We start from the raw sequence: 25,077 nt of genomic DNA, 5'->3' as shown, positions 1-25,077 counted from the left end.
CACCCAGGGTCAAAACAGAGACAAGTAAATGCTTTCCCTATCCAGAGCTTAAGCAGCTGGATCTTAATAACAAGTGCAAGCACTCTAGGGTAAGCCTCCATACTTGAGAAGCAAAGAGAATAATTTGGGGGCCTCTCTGGTGGCGCAAGGTGTTAAGCACCACACTATGAAGCTATCCGCAGCCACTGCAGCAAAAAAAAAAAGAAAAAAAAATTAAAAAAATAAAAAAAAATAAAAATGCCAAATTAAAATAAACCATACATGAAAAGTCATGTTCCCATTTAATCCTTTATTTAAAAAGTTACATATATTTGACTTAAATTTTAATCACCTTTGATATCTACTTACTGTAATAGAAGCAGACTTATTATTCATTAAAAGTCCTCCAAATATTCCTCTTCAGCATTGCTGCTAGGCATAATTAGGACAGCCTGTGCACCTCTTGGATATGGAATTGCTTTGCATTACACATCACTTCATTTTCATTCTTCTTATTATCATTCATTAATCAGGTCAATTATCTCATAAAGTCAACTTTACTGAGTGGATGCTATGCACCAAAAATGCATTAAATGTTGGAAACTCACAGAGAAAATCACAGATTCTGTTTTTAAGAATCAGTCAGTAGAAAATGACCCTTGGGCTGAACTCTGAATAAACAAAATACCTGGTCTGTCATAAATGAGTGCACCAATAATAGTGGAAGGATAGGGTTGGTAGGAAAGAGTAAAAATTTAATCTCATTCTTGTATATTTCAGGGTATACCCTAGAATTTAATATCTGTAAAGGAAGTTTTTATTCTTGGATATTGAATAACCTTGCAATGAGACCTAACAACAATCCAGTCTTACTCTCATAACCATGCTTACATTCCCATCTTTACAGAGTGTCACGTTAACAATTGTGTTTATTAATGTGTTGACTTTTTGCAAAGTTAATTAAACACCAGCATTCACTTCATGCAGGATGCTATGAAATAGCATAAAGTGAGATTGACAGTTAACTTTTATGATGGTCAAACCAAAGATACTCTATCTGAAATCACAGGAGGAGATAAATAGCACAAATCACTGTAAGCAGCGAGGGCCCATAACTAAATCAATATCCAAAATAACTTAAATTTATGTTCCCATATTTACCTTCTTTCAGACTAAAGTAAATCTTCCAGATTTCTTTTACCCTACAGAAGCCCATTTCCCTCTGGCAACTCAATGCTACAACCCACCAAAATGTTTTAGAGTACATTAGTGTGTTCTTACTGCATGAACATAGTTTTTTAATTGTAAAATCAAATTATATTCATTCATTGTAGTACTATTTAAAACTTTAGACAAGCAAAAAAGAAATATCCATCATCTCTATAATCCTATCATCTCATCACTAACAGAATGCTCTGTAATAATTTGAAATGTCTTTAATAAGTTTCTCTCTTTCACTCTCTTCCTCTCCTTCTACTCCAACTTTTCTCCCTTCCTCCCCTTCTCATCCTACTTTCTCTCTCCCTCTCTCAGTCTGACTCAAATAACAACTATTATACTATATTATTTTGTAACCCACCTTTCTCACTTTATTGTATGGTGATTACTTAATCAATTAAATATATTTGGAGGCCAGATATTTAAATCATCTTCAGGTCAGATATTTAAATTGTCTTTTACAACTTAGTTTTGAGATGTATTTTAAGAGTGTATTATAGTTTATTTAACCTTACATTAGGGTATCAGGTTTGTTTCCAAGTTTTTCATTATTATGAACAATGCTTTGAGGACATCCTTTTAGTCAAATATTTTTGTATATCAATAAACATTTTATTAAGGAAACATTCCTAGGTACAAAATTGCTGGGTTGTAAGATATTACTTCCACTTTCAAGGACTGATATGTCAAGTATTCTCCATACGGTTTACCAATTTGCCTTTCTACTAGCAGAGTTTTAGAGGACTTCTCTAAATTCATTCCAATACAGCAGATTAACGTATTTCAAAACCCTTGCCAACTTGATAGATCTAAATTATATCTATTATTGTTTCAATTTGCATTTTATGTATTTATCTTTAAATATATTTATTTCTTATTTTGCATGTAATATTCTCGGTAAATGATTTGTAGGTGAGTGCAAAAGTATATTTGCATCTAAGATAAATCTTTGGGTATAACTTCAGGTGCATAAATGTCTATACTTTTATTCTTTATGAGTCTCCATTATTCCATTTGTCTGGTTATTCTCTAAAGAGTCTAGTTTCCCAGGAACTATTGCATATGTAGGGACAAGCTGAGAAAGTGATACCTAAAAAGCGTACATATGATCAACACTCAATGTTTCCATATTTTTTTTAAATCTTGATCTTAGTAACTTATTATAAGATGATGAAACTGAAAATTCCAGATGTTGTTCTATAACTGCTAGGGCTTCATAGACTTCAGAGTCCTCAAGGGCTCAAACAGTGTCTTCAGAACGCTTTCATCTCTTCCCATTTCTTGGGTTTTGTTTTCCCCTGTGTTGGCTTCATTCTTAATTAGACTGTTTCACTATGACAGTAAGATGGCCACCAGAAACTCACAGCTCACATGTTTCCCAGACAGCAATTTCAGGAAGAAGGAAACTCCTTTTTTCATGATGACTCCAGAAAAAGTTCCTTGGAAAATTCTGATTAGTTTATCTTGAGTTACCTGTTCATTCCCAAGGGATATACTCCAGTTAGTCAGCCTTGCTCAAGGGCACACTTCTGTGTGAAGTATAGTGACTGCCAGTCCTTGAGGTGGGGATGAAGTGGGATGAGATGAGGGAATAGGGGAAATATATTTCCCTAAAGGGAAAGATGCTAACAGACAAAACTCCATAAAACAATATTCTCCATAATAGGATGTTCTCCAAACATGGCCACTCTAAGGAAGAACTGAGGGGAGTGGGTGGAGAAAAGGAGAAAGAGAGATTCTGTGAATATCCAAAACTTTTTTTTTTAAATAATAAATTTTATTTTTATATTCCCCATACAATTGCAACCCCCCCCATTTTGACCCAATCCCTCCCCTCCCGCCCCCGACCCCCCCAAAAGTGTCTCTGGTTCATAGTTTTTTGTTGATTTTGATTTTCACTTTCTTATAGTTATTCATTTTCCTGGTCCCTTATTTAAGTTTTCTAGATTCCTGCTATGAGTGAGACCATCCGGTATTTTTCTTTTTCTTTCTGGCTTATTTCGCTGAGCATGATCCCTTCCGGCGCCATCCATGTTGCTGCAAATTGCATGTGTTTATCTTTTTTGAATGCTGAGTAATATTCCATGGGGTATATGTACCACATCTTCTTGATCCAGTCATCTATTTTTGGGCATTTGGGCTGTTTCCAAAGCTTAGCTATTGTAAATAGTGCTGCTATAAACATAGGGGTGCAGGTGTTCTTTGGAATTGATGTTTCTGTGTCCTTTGGGTAAATACCTAGGAGTGGAATTGCTGGATCATATGGAAGCTCTATGTTTAGTAGGTCCAGAAATCTCCACACAGCTTTCCACAGTGGTTGGACCAGTTTGCACTCCCACCAGCAGTGCAGGAGAGTTCCTTTTTCTCCACACCCTCGCCAACATTTGTTGTTGCTAGTTTTTTTAATATGTGCCATTCTCACTGGTGTAAGATGGTATCTCATGGTAGTTTTGCTTTGCATTTCCCTGATGACAAGTGATGTTGAACATTTTTTCATATGCCTGTTGGCCATTTGCATTTCCTCTTCAGAGAAGTTTCTTTTTAGCTCTTCTGCCCATTTTTTGACTGGATTATTTTCTTTGTTGTTGTTGAGTCTCATCAGCTCTTTGCAAATTTTTGTGATCAGTCCTTTATCATTAGTGTTGTGTGCAAAAATGTTCTCCCAGTTGGTGGGGTTTCTCTTTGTTTTTGATATTGTCTCTTTTGCTGTGCAGAAGCTCTTTAATTTGATGTAGTCCCAGCTGTTTATCTTTGCCTTCACTATCACTGCTTTGGGGGATGTGTCTGTAAAGATGTCTTTGATGTGAATATCACGTAGTGTTTCGCCTATATTTCCTTCTATGTATTTTATGGTTTCAGGTCTTATGAATATCCAAAACTTTTAAATCTTTTTTTATATTGTGGTAAAACATATCTAACATAAAATGTACCATTTTAACCTTTCTTAAGTGACATTCACATTGCTGTGTAATTATCAGCACCATCCATCTCTAGAACTCTTCATCATGCAAAATTAAAACTCTGTACCCAATAAATAGCAACACCCATTCCCACCTCCCAACAACCCCTAACAACACAATTATACCTTCTGTCTCTACACATTTGACTATTCTGGATGCTTTATATAAATGGAATCATTCAATATTTGTCCTTTTTATCTGACTTACTTTACTTAGCATAAAGTCTTGAAGGTTCAACCATGTTGTAGCATGTGTGAGAATTCCCTTTTGTTTTAAAGCTGAATAACACTCCACTGTATGCATGAACACCAAAATTTTAATGTGAGTAATGGGGCAGGTGCCTGGGAAGGGGAGAGTCTATCAGAGCAGTAGGAAGACACTTTGGAGAATCTTTTCACAGGCACCAACAAGCACAGGTTTCAAAGAAAGAGGGACCAAAATAGCAAATGCTACAGAAATCAAACTCAGTGGTGACTGTAAAGATATCCTGGGATTTGTTGAATAGAAAGTCATTAATGATCTTAAGAAGGGTTTTGGTAAAACCGTTTGGTAAAACTTGACTGTTTGGGGTTCAAGAGTAAATGGGACATGGAGAAAAAGGCCAGAATAATGGGTTCTTTTAAAAAGTTTAACTGTGAGAAAAAGGAGAAATATACAATGATAGCTGACTTGAGAAAATTTGAGAAGGGATTTTTTTTTTTTGCATTAGAGGAGTTTGATCATATTAATATCCATATATAAATAGAGAATATAGGGCCTCCCCGGTAGCGCAGCGGTTGAGCGGTTGAGCGCTGGGTTGCGAAGCTGCCTGCAGCCTCTGCAGCCGGTTCGATCCCCGGCTGCTCCCCGGCCACCGGAGGAGGGTCCCACCTGGCGCGCAGACCTCTCCTGCCGCCCGCTGCTCCCCTCAGCAGTGTACTTCGGTCCTTCTGCCTGCTCTGCTCCCTGCTCTGGCTCTGGTGAATTCTCTCACCCTCCCCCGCTTCTGACTGTACCCCATGCTTGTATAAACCAAACAAACAAACAAATAATAAATAAATAAATAAATAAGACATGCCTCTAGAAAATTTTTTAAAAAATAAATAAATAAATAGAGAATATAGTAAAGTATATGAAGAAGAGCCATACTTGACGGCAAAGTGGTTTTCAAGCTGAGGTGGTGGAGATGGAATGAGGGAGGTATTGAGTGAGGAGTGATTGGCCTGGTTTCCAAATAAAATGGAAAATATATTTGTATGATGGTTCTTTTGTTGCAGATCCACCAGATGTTCCTGACAGGGTAACCTGTGTCATTAAAGAATATTCCGGCAATGTGACTTGCACTTGGTATACTGGGAAGCCCACCTACATAGACACAAAATATGTGGTGTACGTGAAAAGGTAGGTTTCCTCCTCAACACTTTAACATGAGAAATTCCACTCCAGTTCAGCTAGTATTCTGTTTTTAGCTGAGATCCAAGATATGAGTCTCAAACACTAAATATACCTTGATTACCCCTAACTCCCTAATTATGATCCATGAAGCTACCAAAGTCCTTTATGGTGCACTAATAGTTTCATTCTGTGAAGTAAAATGTTCTGTAATCTTTCTGTTCTCTTTATTCACTGGTTGATAACTGGTGCCAAGAGTATCATAGTGATGTAGCATCTTTTCTTTCATCTATCTTCACAGGGGCTTTTTGATTTGTTCTTATATCAAAACCTGATATGGGAGAGGAGAGTAATATAAAGCTGTAAGAGCTAATCACATAGAGGGTATCACAAAAAAAATAGTTCATCTACATTTTTAAGTAACACAGTACTTTTGAATAGATGACTGTCTAGAAAGAGATGTTAAATGTGTTTTAACAAGTGAGACTAATTTTCTAGCTCTTGCACATATGTCAATAGTAAATTCACTCATTCACTCAAATTAGAATGTAAACTCAATGTGGGCTAGAATTTTTGTTTGATTCACTGCTCTATCACTTGAGCCTGGAATGGGCCTTGGCATATAATAATACTTAATAAAAATTTATTTACTCTGATACCTAGAAATAAACATTTCCTTCATTCTCCCTTAATAGTTGTACTAAATGATAATAACACAAGATTGAATAGATACAAGAAAATTATTTTTCACTGTCTCTCTTGAAATCTAACAGTAAGAAATAGCCAAATTCAGACAAACCTAACCCAAATTCTGAATTGGAATGGAGATTAATGGAATTTTATAATATTTTAAATACTCAAGGGATTATCATAAAAATAAATGTTCTCCTCTAATGTATTTTTTAAAATGAGTTCCTTTGGACATAAATTGGAGAAAGAAATAAACATCTGTTCATCTTACAGTTAATTAAAAACACACCTATGAGCTTAAAAAAGTTAGAGAAGAGAAAGCCAATTTTTCCAAAAGTCTAAAATGTCTTTCCCTCCAGGAAAACACGGATTTATAATTAATTTTGTGGTTGAGGTAGTAAGTATCAGGTTTAAAAGGTTCTTCTAGATCTTGCGTTATTAGGGTATTTTCCACGTTGGCAGGGAGGCAGAGGTCAGCATTTGCATGGTTTCACTTCCAACTCATGCGGTTTTGTTTTCCAGTAAAATCATATGTATAGAGAGGCATTTTACCTCAGCCCACCCACTTGTTTCACAGTGGTAGAAAGGTGGTATTCTCTCTAGGGTGGCATAGGGGCCACCTTCTGGTGTGGGCTGAAGTTGTAACTTTTGTCTACATTGCTTCAAGAGTTTTCTTTTTTGAGAGAACTGAGGTAAAAGAAATCGCAAGTTGGTAGGATGAGTTGCCCAAGCCCTGTTTGAACAGGTAAACAGGTCCAAACAAGTCAGCCCACCACGCTGACCATGAAGCGTCACACTCAACTAAAAGCGTTAGACCCTGACTAATGATCACCTCACAATTTTCTGGAGGGAGAAGGTTGAGAGTCCACGTGCACAGCAGGAATGTAACCGGTCTATACAAGCTCAGGCGCAGCCTAGCCCAGAACAAGCTGTGATGTTGCTTTCCTGCACCACACCTCATGCACCTACCCTTTAAAAACCTCCCCTTAATTTCCTTCAGGGAGCCAGGTTATAATAGTCTCCATTCCTAAACTGTTTTGCTCATGCATGAGTCTAATAAAGCCTTGCCTGGTTCAACTACAACTGATGCTCTCTAGTAAGTTCTCTCCCTAGAGAGCGGAAGACCCACTCTTTTGGGTGGGAGTCTGTAATACTCTCTCTGGGTATCTTTGTGTTAACCACATCAGCAGAGCTGCATAGCCATTCATATATGCTCCTCTACTGCTTTGTGTTTTACTGATATCAATGGGTGGTGATGGGGGTAGGAGGGAATGAACCCCTGCTAGTAAGCATCCTCCCATTGTTGTCCCATGATCCATTGTCCTCAACAGCTTCATGTAAATATGCTCTTATTTTTAAATCTTGGAAGCTCTTGTAATGTCTGCCAAAGAATCTTCTACTTAATATTTATTTGTTGAATGAAAAGAAATTTGTGATGGCCCTTCATTTTATTCAAGTAAATTGAGCAAATATTTATTTAGCTTTTTGTGTTTCCTTGGCATCTTATTAAATACTAAACATTTTTTTAATGCACACCATCTCTGTGAATGAAAAGCTCATAAACTTTTTACAATAACACCAATGGTAGAATTTTTAGACAGCATGAAAAGTCAATAGGATAATTAATTTTAGATCAGATTATCAATTTCGACTCCTTGAAATCAATTGCCTGCTCTGCCATTTCAATAGCCACCTTGTTTTTGCCAAGAAAAAGATATTCTCCTCCACATCCATATACTCAATAACCAGAAAGAATTCTTAGATGCAATGCTAAATATTTTTGAGAGGCTAATGTTATATTTCAGTATTTCTTTTAGGATTTAATAGGCAGTTCATATTTTAAAATCTATGCCCTCACTGCTGTTTCTGGAGAGGTAATTGTGACTGGAGTCAGATACACAAACCTAATGACTAATGTTATATTATTTTCATAACCAATAACCGCTAACCTCGACTGAACCTGGAGAGTAACCCAGTTGTCCTACTACATTTCACTGGCTAAGTAAATTCCCCAGTAAGTCAGACAATAATTTCATTACTTTTTCTCTCTTTTCTGATCTCAAACATCTTCCCTTCTTGACTTTCTATTGATGAGTTGCTTCCCAGTTCACTGAGAAAATAAGAGTAATGGGAAATACCACAACCATCATCACCTCCCTTACCTAGTAACACACTGTCACCAGTACCTGTATACCTGGCTTCCCGTCTACTGCTGTGTATGAACTACAACCACACTCAGGCCAACTGGTAGGGAACTTGTGTACTAGTTATTACCCCTCTTGCCTATTGAAGGACAGTTTTCCTCTTTCTTTGGCATCATCATCTTTCCTATCTTTACTGGAGCATTATCATTGTCCTGAAAATGGATGTTTATCATTATCATGTCCTGAAAATGGATCTGCTGTTTGTCACTACAGATGCCAGTGAGCAGAGATAGGAATTAAATCTATAAGCACTTTCATTTTTCAGATTGCTGGCTGGCAATCTAAGAAAATAATGGGTGTACCATCCTTTAGAAACCATTCTGCCATCTCATCTCTAGCTGGCCTTTTTATAATGGGTTCTTCTCTCTCTAATCTAGTTCAGTAAAGTTTTTGTCCTCTAGTGAAGTAAATATAGTCAGCATAACTAATGACTTCCCCATTGCCAAATTATGCCAAATCCAGGATACAACTCCCTTTTGGTTTCCAGGATACCATTTTGGTTCCCGCCTTCCTTTTGGTTCTCTCCTACCTTTCTAGATACTTATTTCTCAGTCTCTTTTGTGGAGTTCTCTTCACTTCCAGTAAAACAATAGTGTCCCAGCATTCTGCCCTAGTATCTCTTATTATCTGTATATTATTACCTGTATCTATACTCATTACTTAAAATATTTCATAAAAATTATGACACAAAACTCCCTAATTTATATCTTGAGTCCAGATATCTTCCCTGAACTACAGTTACCATGTAGCATCTTCTCCAACATTTCCCTTACACTGCAAATGGAATCTAAAACCTAACATGTTATTAGAAAACAAAATTCATCCAAATAAATTTCAATGTCATTATTAGATGAGTCATGCAGCAGGCAATATCCTATTTAGCAAGAGGAAAGGACCTGCAAGAAGTTGTAACCAAAGAGAGGGATTTTATAGTCAGAAAGAGGGTGTGACAAGGTTACTAGCAAAAGAAAAGAAAGATTATTTCAATCAAAGCTACCATCTCTTACAGGAAGGCAGGAGGTTCTTATCTTGCAGATTACTTCAGTACTGCTGCAAAGGAAACTCCAGATTGATTTAAAATTTCACTTTTGGGAGAAGTAGAAACTGCAGTTAAATTCGGTGTTTAGTCTCTGTGGGGCCCTGCATGAACTACTTACTCCATCTTGGGTCTGTTGGTTTTTTTTTTTTTTTTTTTTAATAATTTTAAAATCCAGATACTCTCCCCAGGCTTAAATTCTCCATTTAGTGAATGGTAACTCCATCCTTCACATTATTTAGGTCTAAGTCATTGCAGCCTTTATTGTTTCCTCTCTGTCATACCCTCACCCAACTGATATCTAGTAGATGTATATATTTTTAAAGATTTATTTATGCATGCATGCAAGAACTGGGGTATAGGCCAGAGGTGGGGGGGGGAGGGCGGTGAGAGGATTCACCAGAGACAGAGAGGGGAGCAGAACAGGTGGATTGACTGAAATACACTGCTGAGGGGAGCAGCGGGGGAGACAGGAGAGGTCTGATGTGCCATGTGGGTAGCTCCCTGGCTGGCTAGGGATCGAACTCTTGTGCTGTAGAGGCTGCGGACAGCTTCACAGTGCTGTGCTTTTACCCCTTGTGCCACCAGGGAGGCCCTATTAGATGTATCTTTAAATATAGGACCTCTTCTCACCACCTTCACTGAAATACTGGTCCAACCCACATGATATCTCCTCTGGATTAGTACTATTTCTAATTACAGCCCTAGCCTCAAGCTTTGCTTTGTCATGGTCATTATTCACAGGAAACCAGAGTGATCCTTTTCACATGCACCTCAAATCATGTCACTTTTCTGCTCAAAATTTCCCATTTCAGAGATCAAAGCTTTATGTGACCTTATAATGCCTTCTATATTTCCCCCTCCTTCAGACCTCTGTGATTTCATCTCTAACCCCTTTCCATCTCCCTCACTCTATTGAAACCTCATTGGTCTTGCTGGTCTTTGATCAGACAAAGCTATTAATAATTGTAAGCCTCAGGTCCTCTACAATGACTAGAATGTTATTCTTGCAGGCAGACCCAAGACCTGATCCTTTATTATGTTAATGTCACCTTCTCATAGCTCTTTCACATTGTCCTAAAAAAGAAAATAATAACTTCTACTTTTAGCACTTTTTAAGCCGTAGGACATGTATATTTATTTATCACCGTAGGACATATATATTTATTGGTTTCCACCAGAATGTGGAACTAAGGTTGGGACTCTGTTTTGTTCATTGTAACCCCAGTGTCTGCAGTACTGCCTGGAATATAGTGGGTGTTAACTAAATATTTGTTGAATGGGTGATTAAGTAAACAAAAGACACTATCATCATAAATCAACAGTTTATGAAAATCTATTAACTAAACAAGAGCTGGGTGCATGAAGTGCAAATGATGCTGACTTCTTTCAAAATATAGTTTGCTGTATATTAATTAGCACACAAAAAGAGAAGCAGAAATAAGAAATTCAAAAATGTTTTAATATATATTTCCATATAAAAATAGTCCTAAAGTGTAATCAATCATTATATTGAATTCATCTAAAACAGTGCTTTGTGATCTACATGCTAATATGAAGGTAAACTTAAAATTAAAAGCAGAATTAAATACCTAGTTGAGTAACTATGATTAATATCCGTTTGAGAATAAATTTCCATTTTTACTTATGGTCTCAATATGTGTGTAAAAGTATTAGCCACAAACCAATTAAGAACACGTATGCGGTTTTCTCTAACTGGAAAATATTCAAAGATGCCCTACTTTGTACTTAGAATAGTTGCAATTTTAAAAATTTTAACCTTTGAATTCTTACTTAGCATGAGGTTAACATACTTTATAACACAATTCTCTGTTAGATTATTTATGTTCCCTTTTATTTCAGAGAGACTATAAGGCCACTGTAAAACCACTGGAATTTAATGGCATGATTTGAGTTTAGATAGAAGCAATGTAAAATAAATTTAACTTATTCAATATAGCAATTCAAGTTTCATTTGTAAAAGCCTTGTCATAAATACCTTTTAATCCACAATAATTGTTACTTAATGAACCCTTTATTATGTGTGAAGGCAACTGCTCCCTCCTTTTTTTCTCATTTACTCACTTATTTACTCATGAGAACAACAAGGTTATTATTTCTGTCTTACCAATGACTAAATTGAAGTACATGGACTTCAGTAGAGCAACTGACTCTACGTTCCAAATTTGTGAAGGGTCAGAGCTAGGATTTGAACCTAGATCTATCTCTAAAACCTAGATCTAACTCTAAAACCCAAGGTGTTTTTCATCACCACCTCTCAAGATGTTCCCAGTGATGTCCCTGCTGGTGTGAGAAAAAGGTAGCACCAGAAAATAAAAAATCTGACCTATGCAAGTGTAGTTGCTGCCTCCTGAATGTTATGTAGCCCCCTCACTCCCATCCATCACCCACCCCTCTCTGTCTTGGAAAGATTCCTTACTTGCCTCCTGAGGTTATCCTACTTTGGTACTGACAGTAAGTTTAAAATACAGGTATAGAATTTCTGTGGAATTTTGATTCATGAATGCTTTTATTTATTTATTGCTTGGTAATATAAGGTCAGTTTCTCTTTTTTCTTCCTGCAGTTCTGTTGTTTTGTTTTTCTTCCTTAGAGTCTGTGTCTCAACATACAAATCACTATGACTCCTGCATATCTAAGTGCCTGGCAAATTATAATACTGGCTGGGATATTGTGGGGTAGGAAAAATTTGGTACTTGCTGAATAGACATATAATAGTCATGTGAAGAGAGGCAGATGTTTAGGGAAGAAATGCCAGTGATTTTTAAGTTCTTCCTTCCCCACACATTGTATTATATTAGTTGCCTGGGACAGAGAGAAGTTGGTCGTATTAGAGAAAGAAAATAAACTGGACTGTTATTTTTTATATATTTATACATTTTTTGTGTATATATATATATATATATTATATCATTGTTCACAAACTGGTGTTTGCCTCAGTGGCACACATGCTATCACTGGAACAGTACAGAGGAGATGGGCAAGTCACCGGGTCAAGGACGACAGGCAAATCTGTGAAGCATTCCTAGTCATTAAATATAAGAATGTGAGGTACTTCTTTTTTCACCGTTGTTCAAATTCCAAGGTCATTTTTCTTCTATTAACATACCTTATGAAACTAAGTTTTATAATGAACCATAATTAACTTAGGAGTCTGTAAAAGTAGACTTTTACAGTAGATAGCAGATAGTAGAGAGATTCTAGACCATGGTCATAGCTATCAAAACAGAGAGAAAAGATAAAATAAGAAAATAATGTTTTTAAATGTTTAAGCCTTTTTTTGTTGGCTCAGAATGATGAAAAGAAAGTTGTTAAAAATGGTTAACTGAGGAGATGAGAAGTGCAGCATGCAATGGATGACAAGAGAGACATGCTGACTTGCATGGAATGATCAGTTAGTTGTAAGCACGCTATGTTTTCTGGTCACTGTCAGAACCCAAAGGAAACACCCAGTGAAAGCACAGATATGTGGTCATCAAGAATGTGGAACAGGGCCTCCCTTGTGGTCTAGGGGTTAACTACCTGAGTTCAACCCCCATCTAGGGCACTAACCCACATGGCACAGAAAACCTCTCTTGTCTCCTGCTCTGCTCCCCTCAGCAGTGTATTTCAGTAAATCTGCCTGTTCTGCTCCCTACTCTCTCTGGTGAATCCTCTCACCCAATGCACCTCTAGCCTACACACCAGTTCTACTACGTGCAAAAAAAAAAAAAAAGAAAGAAAGAAAGAATGTGGCACAGTGATCGAAGCCAGGAAAGTGGGTGAAACAAGGCAAAGAGCAGAGAGAAAAGGCAAGTGTCAAGGGCTAACCTTCCAGATGGTGGGCTAATATGAACAGGGAGAGGGCCCAGGTGGAGGGTTGTGGGACAAGAGTCATGCAGCAGATGAGAGAGACATGTGAGAGAAAGAGAGAGCGATAGGATCTCTAACCCGAGGGAGGATCTGGGTAGTCCAGGGAAGTAAGATTTTTCTAAGTAGTCAAGAAAGACAAATGTTAAACAAAAAAAGAAGATTCAGATGACTTTACCTTGGAAAGGATATCATTTCAGAAGAGTAGTTTCATGGGAGAAATGAAGGCAAAAGTCAGGTGAAAAAGAACTAATGGAAATGTTACATTGGAAGTAGTTACCAAGGATGCGGATAATTTAATTTAGAAGCTTATGAAAAGGAAATAAAGAGTTGGTATTTCAAAGGATTCAAGAAATGTGAACTCAGCAAAGTTGAGTGAAATACTTTCATGTTATGAATGGATCTGATTTTATTGTAGATAATGGTGTTTTAGAATCTGAGGGGCACAATTTCTGTAGGTTTCTCTCAGGAGTTCTAACAAACTGAGAGAAACCAAAGAGTCATCAGCTGAAAATCAAAATACTAAAACATTTACATTTTAATTAATTTAAGATATAATTGAATATTTAAAATATTTTATAATGTTTATTGCTGATAAGCTGATAATGATGAACATGGGCTTAGTATGTGGCAATGGTACATTAGCTAACAGAGTTTAAATAGATCACCTCTCCCTTCCCCACTATCACAGCCAGCACTGCAAAGCTGCAGGGCCCCACATAGGGGACTCAGGCTAAATCTTAAAGGATGCTAGAAGAACAGAGCATAACAGGGTGTCAGTGTGCTCCTCTGACTCCCAAGAGGAAAAAGGGAGAAAAGAAGGGACTGAAGTTCACACCCCCAGTTCTTCAGGAGCAGAATCACCCCCACCTTCTAGAGGGAAGAGTGAGTGATGAGTGGGACAAAAGGTGAAAACATTTAAGGACAATCTTCCCTTGCAGAAAGCAGAAAAGAGGGGAAGAAACTCTCCTGATACCAGAAATATTGTGGAGATTTAAGGTTCAAAAGAGAGGTCAAGTTTTCTGCTCAAAGCCCATGTTAATACAATTTGAAATTTTAGCCTTAACAATTAACATTTGAAATTTTACCAAGTTTAAGGACAAAACACAGCAAAGCAAAAGTGGACAATTATAAATCAGAGACATCCTGCAGGGGAGGAGGAGGGAGAAGGATCAGAGGGAGGGAGGGAGGAGCACAGGGGACTGAGGTGATGGAAACTATGGGGACTACACCTGAGGGGGAGGGAAGCAAATATTGTTTAAAAATGAACAATGATGTAAAAAATATATATAAAAAATTTAAAAAAGGAGAAATTTTACCAAGTTTAATTGGCTCAGTCATTAAATTACAAAAGCTTAGATAAATATAATTTGATATAATACTTAACAGCTCTCAATATCCCCCATTCCAAACTGGGTCTCTCCCAAAATCTTCTCTATCCTCTTTCCAAGTAAATTACTTCCTTTCCCCTCACCCAATTGGTCATCAGGTCCACTCAGTTCTACTCTCAAAATCTACAGGTCTTTTTGACGTGATCTGCTCCAAATCATGTTACTTTTGGACTCTCATCCTCCAGAGTATTCAATTTGTTAAATTTTCTTAAAAATGGCATATCATATCATTTCATTTATTTCTTTTATAATAGGCTGAATTTTTCCGCATAGAAGGTTGACCTTTGCCTATCATATCTCAATCTCAGTACCTGACCCCATTCTACCCTTCACCCTGTATTTTTTAGAAATTTCTGGCTCAGTCTTTCCACTGAATCCCAATACTCGTTTCCCAGAGGGTGCTCATTTACATCAAGCTATGTCCAGAGCTGTTTTATACAATAGGTGTAGTAGGCACAGAGCCTAGATACCATAATACTTCTAATATTCCATAAAAGTGTTTAATTTTATTTAAAATTAGAGGGAAAAATGAACTGTTAGGTCAAAGAAAATGTTTTAACATGCAATACTAACATATTTATTTGTCTATCAAACAAATAGTAGTAAAACAATCTATATAAATGCATGTGTATCTATCTATCTGTCTATAATTTATCTATCTATACACACACACATATACACTCTATTTTTTTTCTTCATTGAAGGAGGGGTCCATGAAGGGAAAAGTGCTTAAAATCTATTAAGTTCAAATTGTGACCTTGGATAGTCTTGAATACCTTTTAAAATATTTTCAAAATCAAATCAATTTCAGTTAAATTTTCAGTAACAGCTTTCATTATGAAAGTAGTCTAAAAAAAGCTTAAAAATGAGGGAATAATTAATTCAAACAGAACAAAATGGGTGATTTATTTTTATTTTTATTTTTTAGTTTAGAGACAGAGGAAGAGCAACACTATTTTGCCTCAAGTAACATTGACATCTCCACTAATTCATTACAAGGTGGAAAGAGGTATTTGGTTTGGGTCCAAGCTTCAAATATACTGGGTACAGAGAAGTCAAAACAACTGCAAATTCACCTGGATGATATAGGTAAAGACTAATAAAGTCTATGTCGTTACAAACAAAGAATTAGTTGTGTTAACCTTGTCAGATGAAGTCAAGCTCTCAGAAGAGTTTCCCTAAAGTTTTTGCAGATCGTGATAAAGAAAAAAATTACCCATACCTGAGACAACTCAGAGAATAACGCTGCTACCATTTTGCTGTATATCTGTCCAGCCTTATTCCTATGTGGGTGTATGTGTTTTTACAAATACTTATTGAGAGCTTCTTTCGTTCAAGCACTGTTAAAAGGTTTAGGGGAAATAGAGAAAGGTATTTATGCCTTAAATATCTTGTAATCTACTAGGACTATGGAAAGAAACAAGGATTATAATAAAGAGTGATGATCAGGTTGTCAGAAGTACAGCATACTAAGAATTCTATTGTATACACTATTTTGGAAGTTATGGTTTTTTTGCTTTTATTTTGAAGTTTTACAAAATAAATAGAAAACCGTGGAGCATTATTTATACATCTCTATGTTAACCTACCACATATAACAAATGTTAACAGCTTTGTTTCAGATATTTTTAGACCATGTCTTTTTTTAAAAAAAGAAGATTTATTTATTTATATAAGCACTGGGTACAGTGAGAAGCACGGGAAGGTGGTGAGAGAATTCACCAGAGCCAGAGCTGGCAGAAGGACCGAAATACACTGCTGAGGGGAGCAGCAGGCGGCAGGAGAGGTCTGCGCGCCATGCGGGACCCTCCTCTGGTGGGTGGGGAGCAGCCGGGGATCAAACTGGTGCCCACAGAGGCTGCGGGCAGCTTCGCAACCAAGCACTCAACCGCTGGCGCCACCGAGGAGGCCCCAGACCATATCTTTTTAAACTCAAGATATAGAATAAAGATTTCTATTAATTTAGTCTACAATATTATTTTAATGAGTTTTATTAATTCCTTCTTGTTGGAGATTTAGACTATTTTCAAATTTTAACCATTTTAAAAAAATTTTGCATTACTTGGTTTCTAGTTTTCTTTTGAAAAATTAAGTTTTACTAACTTTAATAGTGGGACTTATTTGACTATCTGTATTGTTCTGTAGAAATATTAATTACAGAACTTTTTAGTTTATTTTGTTATTATAGACTAAAGAATTTGTGTCATCTGTGTCTGTAAGTAAAATCTGTTTTGTGTCATTTTAAAATTTTTATTACAAAGAATTTTAAACATGTTCTAGAAATTTTGGGAGTTTGTGAACCTTCTAACCTAAAAATTTGCTGATTTTACAGTTGTTTTACAACTACTTACAATTTAGAAATCAGGGTTTCAAGGGTTAAAAGTTTTAATTACATTAAAACTAAGGAACAAAAGGGAACTATCTCTGTATGAAAGATCCATTTTCAGTGAGAGAAATAAATCTGGTCTTAATATAAAGCAGATCAGTTTTACCTGAATAGGAAAGAAACTCTAAATAAGAATGGAATATTATATGTGGTCAAACTGGATAAAATCAAATAAATTGCTATAAAGATTTTAGAATTAAGCTTTAGTATCAATAGTATACTGAAACAAGATCATATTTTAACTTATTTCATCTGCTAAGAGGACAAAAGTATTCTTGCTGTGGGCAGTCTCTTAATAACAGATTATAAACTGTTTAAGTAAAGTAAAATCAGGTGCTTTAAGTTATCTTTACCATCAAGGCCTTCACATAGCTGAGAGAAATCTAGGCCTACCAGCATCTCATTGAGCTGAGTCTCAGCAGAGATGTATATTTGCTCTTAAAATATTTAACATCAGTCTGTAACCATGAGTCTGAGGGGCACTCAGGGGCCCTGAGCTGTTAAGAGGTGCACATTCTAAAAGGATCTGATCATCCATCCACACAAAGGCAAAGAAAGCATATCTTCGTATGAAGATCTTTCATAGAATTGTTACGCATATATAGAGAGAAGAAAGGATTTCATAGAATTGGTATGAAGAGAGAGAGGGAAAGGATTTCAAATAACAAATTTCCAATAAAACTTTGAAAATTAACCATTCTCCTATTGGCAGCAGGCTTGGCCAATAGCAGGTTAGCTGAAATCCAAAAGGATGCCACAAGTTTAAGGCACCTTCTGGCTGAGAACTACAAGAAAGGGATTAGGTAGGTTCCCAGAGAGCTGGGACAGAGGAAAGACCTAAAATTCAAAATGTACTACCTAACCCACTATGAGATCAAGACAGTAGCTGCCACTGTCTCTGTCAAGGACCATAATAGCCTCCCATGTATCTCTTACCCACTAGAGAATTAATTTTGTGAAGCCAATTATTGATAAGATTGTCTTTAGGAATTGGCCACAAATGTTTAGCTGAATGAAGCTATTCTAAAAACAAAGGGAATGATCTGTCACCCCAAACTTTTAAAATATGGAACTTCCCTTAGAGAAGTTCCAAAGGTAAGAAATTGAACATCGGTTTCCCCAAAAGGATCAGACAGGTTTTCCTTGGTATGGGTAGAGTGAACTCTTCTAGCGTCACCTTGGTATGGGAAGCTAAGTGTCAGTTAATACCCTGTGAGCATCTAGAAGTTTATTATTATTATTTAAAGAATATAAATTATTATATGTTAAGAGCAGTGAAAGTCCTAGAGACTGAAAACAGTACTTTGTCCTTTGGCTTTTTCTTAATCAAAGAAGTAATCACTGCTCCCCCTTTTTACTACTTAGAAGAATGTAGTGTGGGAGGTATCATCCAGGCGTAGGTATATCAGCGAACATGTCTTCCCCATCTGAGAAACTCATGTTTTTAATCTCAGAGTAAAAGAATGAGGTCATCCTCTTGTTATCAAGTAAAGTCTCCCAATTTCTCTCTCCTTGAGACTCCAAGTACCTAAACAAGGGATAAATATTTCTGCTTTGCCCCATTTTTTATAATTTTAAAAATTTATTTATTTTTATTTTTGCATAGAAGAACTAGGGTGTAGGCCAGAGGTGCAGAGGGTGAGAGGTTTCACCAGAGACAGAAACAGAGTGGGGAGTAGAACAGGCAGAGTTACTGAAATACACTGCTAAGGGGAGCAGCGGGCGAGACAGGAGAAGTCTGCTGTGCCATATGTGGGTTAGCTCCCTGGCTGGGATCAACTCAGGCCTCAGCGGTGATAGATGATAGCGTGAGAGTGCTGATACTTAACCCTAACTGGCAACCAGGGAGGCCAGTTTGCCCCATTTTTCTTTAGAATATATGGCCATGTAAATTCTCTGTAAGTATGTTGTTAAATTTTGGGTTCTTCCCCTACTATCCTGCCCACTTCAGGGGTTTGTCCACCCAACCTCAGAAAAACTTAGATGGAGTGGGAGAATTTTCTCCTGTACCCCAACAAAACAAATACTGCTGAATATGGTGATGAATAACAACTCCATTGTATTGTATATTCTTGGTATTGTTAAAGCAAAAAGGAAATCATTCCAAATGCCTCTGGATTCTTATAGGCTGGCATTATACAGAATTACATGAAAAAAACCTGAAAGAAGTTTAATAATAACATGTATACCTCCTGGATCTATAGGAGAGGCCCAAAAAGACTCAGTAACTCCCCCCACAAGTTTTCAGATGTCATCTTAAATAGCTTAGGTAAGGCAGAGGAAGTCGGGAAAGAGGGGAAATCTGTTATGGGAGGATGCCAGGGAAGGCACAGTAAGCAAAAGTGTAACTGTTATGCAGATTTAAATTTTGCCTTCTCCACTGAAAAGAGCTAAGGAAATTAGGTTTTCCTAGTAGAGAGAGATGTCCTAACACAGAAAGCTCTTCTTTCATACATGTAAATGTTTCTTTCCAAAGGGCAACTTCCACCCAGCCTACAGAGTCCCTCCTATGAGATAAAATATTTGCCAAACGCATATTTTGGGATGGCATATTCTTGCTCCCCTACAGTGTTATAGCTCTCTTGACCACAATCAAAACATTTTCATAAATTTGTACTGTGAAGTATGATGTTGTAAATGCTCTTTTTTTAAAACAGCTTCTCCTCAATGGATAATAGTATTTAAAAGTTATCAGACTCAGTATCATTTTGACTGTTATTTTTAGGCGCTAAATTAGTTTATAATTATGATCTTAATATCATTGCATTCATTTATTGAACACCTACTATGTTCCAGATAATCAACTTGCACATCATATTTAATTCTAAAAACAGCCATATATGATACTACTATGCCCATTTTACAGATGAAGAAAAAGATAAACAAAACTTTCTGTAAGTGGTCAGGAATGACACAGTGCAGGTTTTCTGATCCTATGCAGACCGGGTAAAGGAGGAGTCAGAGTCCTGAGTGGTTTTTTGCAGGTTTTTATTGGGATTACCAAGTACACAGTAGGCAGGGGTGCTGGAGGGCCGGGAGGCTGGCAGTCCTCCCAGCCCCCAGCAAATTTTCATTCTATCTGGGCTCTCTGGCCTTCTCTCAGCTTCTGCTTCTCTTGCTTCTCTCTCGGCTGCTGCTGCTGCTGCTTTCTCGGCTTCTTGGCTTCTGCTGCTACTGGCATCCCCGTGACGCCGCCCTTAAAAGCACAGTCTTAGCCCAGGTGAATCCCATCCACCTATGCCCACACCCTACTCCAGGTGCCCGCCATCAGGCATGCATTCAGGACCTCAAGGATCCATCATCTATCCTGATGGTGGGAGGGCAGAAAAGCCTGACATTTTCTTTACCCTACACTTTCCCAAAGTCACATAGCTAGTAAAAAAGGGAGCCAGATTTCATCTTAGACGTGCTGACTTGCTGTAATTAACCACGCCCCATCTCCCATTAAGGGAAAATCTCATGGGCTGCCACCTCCAAATCAGACTTTCCACACTGAACCAGGGAGCCTCTTGTTTACTGTTGTTATTTCTCCACTTACCCCTTCTGCCCTCCACACACTACTTCTTCTCCTCTCCTCCTCCTTTCTCATTTTCCTAAAATGTACTCTAAAAACACAGCTTGAAAAACACAGGTTAACTGTATAGAAGGCTCCACTCAAGATTATTAATGGGTGAGATATATTCATGTGTGACACTTTAAGAATGAGATATTGCAAGTTAGATAAATGAATGGCGCTATGAAACGAAGGACAGAGGATTCTCCTGGGAGCAATTTCCACTTAACAGCTATGGTACTGGGCTTTAATTAAGTTAGGGATGCTGTGCTGAAAGGCAGGGCTGAGCGAATAGTGTGGTAACACCATGCCAAATGACATGTGAGGGGAATGCTTAAACTTCTCTTGTAGAGAAATATATTTCAAAGCCCACAGTGCAGTGCCTTCTCGCTGCAGTTTTGAACATTAATTCTCCCCATTGAATAATTATGAATAATACATGCTGTTGGAAAGATACCTAGCAAGTATAATTTGGTTCTTTATTTCAACACAAATGGAAACTGAAAATATGGCTTCTATGATGAATTTACCATTTATTTTTGAAAATTGTAAGACCTGGTTGGAAAGTGTGAAACCTAAGCCAGAAATTCAACATTTGAGTCAAGTGTAACAAACTACATACTCGAAGCCATATAACACAAGTTTATTTGAAAAAATATGAGCTCATTCAAACCTACAGGCTTAGTTCTCCATTGCATTAAGCTGCTCTGTGCTATTACTCTATTTTAAACCTGACTTTGAGCTTTCTGCATTTCTCATGGGACTAAACAGTCTTACACTTCCTTCTCTGTACAGTTCTTTCAGCAAAAAGATCTCAGAATACTTGTGCTATTATACTAGTAGCAAGCAAAACCTAGAGATGGGAGGTAGCAGGGGTGAGCAATTTGTATCCTTGAGGCTACTGAAATGGCCCAGAGTGGTTTCCAAGTCCTGGGGAGCTACTTCCTTGATACTAAAAATCTCTATATACTGATTCTAATTATCAGAAGTTTACACAAGTAAACGGCATTCAGATAAAAGAAGTTCAACACACTAAGTTATTCGGACTAATTCTGCTACTACTACTTTTATCCTATGCTAGGTTTAGCCTGAGGATTGTAGAACTCTCTTACCAGAGGAAAAAATCTCTAATTTTTATATTTTTCTATACATCATATTCATGTGTACATAATTTTAGATTATAACAGTCATTGATTGACAAAACAATAACTTTTATAAAGTATTCTTTATAAGCTTAGGTTAAATAAAAAGAAAACTAACTGATAAAGAATAGTAAGCTTAACAATGGTCCCTAAAAATATACGTACAGACTCTTGGTTTCTTTGCTTCTAACTTTGCATCTAGCAAAGTTAGAAGTTTTCAATGTTCTATCATGCATAGAGGAGTGCCAATGATTCCATTTTGTTCAGACAAATTACAAGTATTTATGCAGTGTAAAAAGAGATATTCCAGTTTTATGCTATTATTCCTATGTAGTAACAAAAACAAAAATCTTGTAAGATAACCAATCAGAAATTTAGTTCCCTTTTGAGATTACCAAAGAACACAGCAACAACTAGTAAAGTTTTAGAGTCTTGTGAAACTCTCTTTGTTCAAATCATACTTTCAAATACAGATTTACTTTAATGGAAAAAAAGGCAACTTAGCAATAAATATAATTATTCATACACGTTTCTCTGTAACACAAAAAAATGAAAATACATAGTGAAAAGTCTCAATTTACATCTTCTCGAATCAAATTCTGTGAATTAAGTTTAAGCTACAAAATATCATATTTTGCTAAACAGATGCAAGGAAGAAGAGATACCGCCTTTGTCTCTTTTTCCCTCTTTTGTTAATAAGGTCAGATTCTGAAATTTAATTATTTAGGATTATAAGATGAGAGAAGGAAGAAAGACAAGACATAGAATTCCACTTAAAAAATTGGGGAGTGCACTAAATAGAATTTTGTTTAAGAAAAGCAGTCTGTGCCAAAGAAAACAAAAAATTCATTAATTGTAAATTAAATGATGATTTTAGTACTTTGAGTTTTAAAATGCCCATATATTGATTAAACGGTATCAGTTTCTCCCTATGCAAGTTGTAAACCTTAGGTTTTATCTTTTCTTTCCTAGTGATACCTTCTGCAACCATAATTTCCAGGGCGGAAGATTTGAATACCACAGTGCCCAAGACCATAATTCATTGGAATACTCAATCAGCAATTGAAAAGCTTTCCTGTGAAATGAGATATAAGGCTATGACAAATCAAACTTGGAATGTAAGCTAACTTTCACTATTCTTTAGCATGTAAGTGGAAGAAAAGTCAACCTTCTGTATTTACAATGAACTTAAAATGATCTTTTTTACACATTTGTATTTGATAGTCTACATTACATTCAAACCACTCCAGTTTTAATAATAATTACCACATGCTTCCAAACTGAGAACTGTTTCCTGAAATGGTTCCTTTTTGTCTTTTGTAAATTGCTAAATAGACAAAAGTCCACCTAAGAGGAATCCATCTATTTAGCTCGTTATAATTCAGTGTCTCCTATGCTGAGCTTGACATCAGTGATCATGGGTGTAAGATTTATGGATTCTATGCTGCAATATACAGGTGCCTAGGGAAATAACTGTTCAATAGTAAGAACTTAGACTTATGGTTGTCTCTTTCTAAATGAAATGTGTGCAACTCAAAATGTAAGATTTGTTACTAGTATAGGCCTCAATCTTATATACACATTGGGGAAAAATGAATACCTAGATAAAGTTAGACTCAGCCTTCTATTCTAAGGAAAGTTATAGAGTGTTTTAGAGGCTCAGATGTAAGGTTTAGTAAAATCACAGCAGTGACAGCTGCTGTGAACATTATAAGAAAAACCCACTAATTGAACTATTGGAAAACACTTGTCAGACTGAGAAAAAAGTTCCAATTTTGGTGCATTTGAAAAGAAATGCCATTTTATCATTTTCAAGTACAATAAACCATTAAATTCATCAAAATAACCCAGCGATGGAGTTTCTGGCTTTGTTTTACTAAAAGTTATGTATCATGAAGTAATTTACCAGTTTTCAGAGTTAAATGAAATATATGTAACACTAGAACATATCTAATTAAATTTTTCTTTGGTGATTAGTATGATTTCAAAGCCTTCCTGCTGCAGGATCATCATCCTGAATATCAGTTTGACTGTAGAACAGTCTATTTAAAGAGGGTCAAAATAAACTGGGGGTAAAACTAAACTGGGGGTAAAACTAAACTGATTTTATGACCTCTCCTAAAAACTGTTCTTTAAATATAACTCATGTCAACTGATTTACCCTGTTCACTTACCTCAGAAACGTAAACTTTATAGTTTTTTGAATTAAACTTAGTACCAAGTCCATGCCCAGCATCATTTGGTTAGTAACCAAGTGAAGACCCTACTGGACTCCCTGACTTAACAACCTTACTTATTAATTCATGCTTAAAGCCTAGGACAAAAAGGATAAAAACAAAACACAACTTCTCAGACAATCTTCTGCATATGTGGAATTTAGGTAAATTTGGAAACAACCGACCCAAGTGAAATTCTCTCAAGTCTTAGAATTTGATTTAATGGGGTTTTACTCTAATAGGACATCTGGGGACTTTATGCAAAGTCACCGTCCTAGGATAACACCGAGAATATGAAACTCCCTTATTTGGCATAAATAGGAGGAGGTAATAAACTATGGAAGTGTTTTAAAAAATGGAAAGAAATTGCAGTGTCTCCAAATAGGTTTTTAGAAACCTGCAGTTTTCTGATTGAAACTCATGTTCTCTGCTCCCCCTGGTGGTGCACGTTCCCAGCAGTGAGACTTGCTAACAGGGCAATTTGAGCCCACTTTTCAAAACTTCCTACCAGAAGCAGGCAAAGGAAAGAACTGAAAAAATATTTGTTATCTCATCACAAATCTTTTGGGATTATCTCCATAAGAATCCTTTGGGATAGGTGGTATCAGTTCCATCTCAGAAGTGAGAATGTAGAGCTCAAAAAAGCTTAAGCCAGGCTTTTGAAACTTATACAGTTAACTAAATGTCTCTCACACACCATTTTGGGCATCCAAAAAATATTTGGAAAATGAAAGAACAGGTTTCAATCCAAAACCTGTGTTCTCTCTCTTCTACCATGCTTCCTTCATATATAACCACTCACAAAAAAGGGTGAATTTCCATTTCTATCCAGATGTCCCCCATCCAGTTAGTAATAGCTAGATTGAAGCTTCGCTTTTTCACATTTATGACTGCTCCATTTCATCTGGGTGACACATAAAGTGTTGCCTTTGTAGGAATACAGGAAGTCATAGTCAAGGAGAGTGGGAAGACACAAAGGACTGCAGACTGGCTCTTCCAACTCAATTTTGCCTCCATCAGATATTGCTAGAGGGAGGTTCTTCACTTCAAAGTGGCAGACAAC

General features: G+C 36.7%; 1 protein-coding gene across 1 annotated transcript in view; it reads left to right on the top strand.

Moving 5' to 3' along the window:
• Positions 1-25,077, top strand: part of IL23R (interleukin 23 receptor) — a gene marked incomplete at both ends in the record, with an annotated part of 55,545 nt that overhangs the window by 5,786 nt on the left and 24,682 nt on the right. The window contains 3 exons of the mRNA XM_084242774.1: positions 5,414-5,537; positions 15,646-15,806; positions 22,771-22,916. Coding sequence (XP_084098900.1) covers positions 5,414-5,537; positions 15,646-15,806; positions 22,771-22,916 — 431 coding nt within the window. The remainder of the gene's footprint in view (positions 1-5,413; positions 5,538-15,645; positions 15,807-22,770; positions 22,917-25,077) is intronic.

This window comes from Talpa europaea (genome assembly GCF_964194135.1).
Source record: "Talpa europaea genome assembly, chromosome: 9".
NCBI lineage: Eukaryota > Metazoa > Chordata > Mammalia > Eulipotyphla > Talpidae > Talpa > Talpa europaea.
This window is presented reverse-complemented; position numbering and strand designations above follow the sequence as displayed.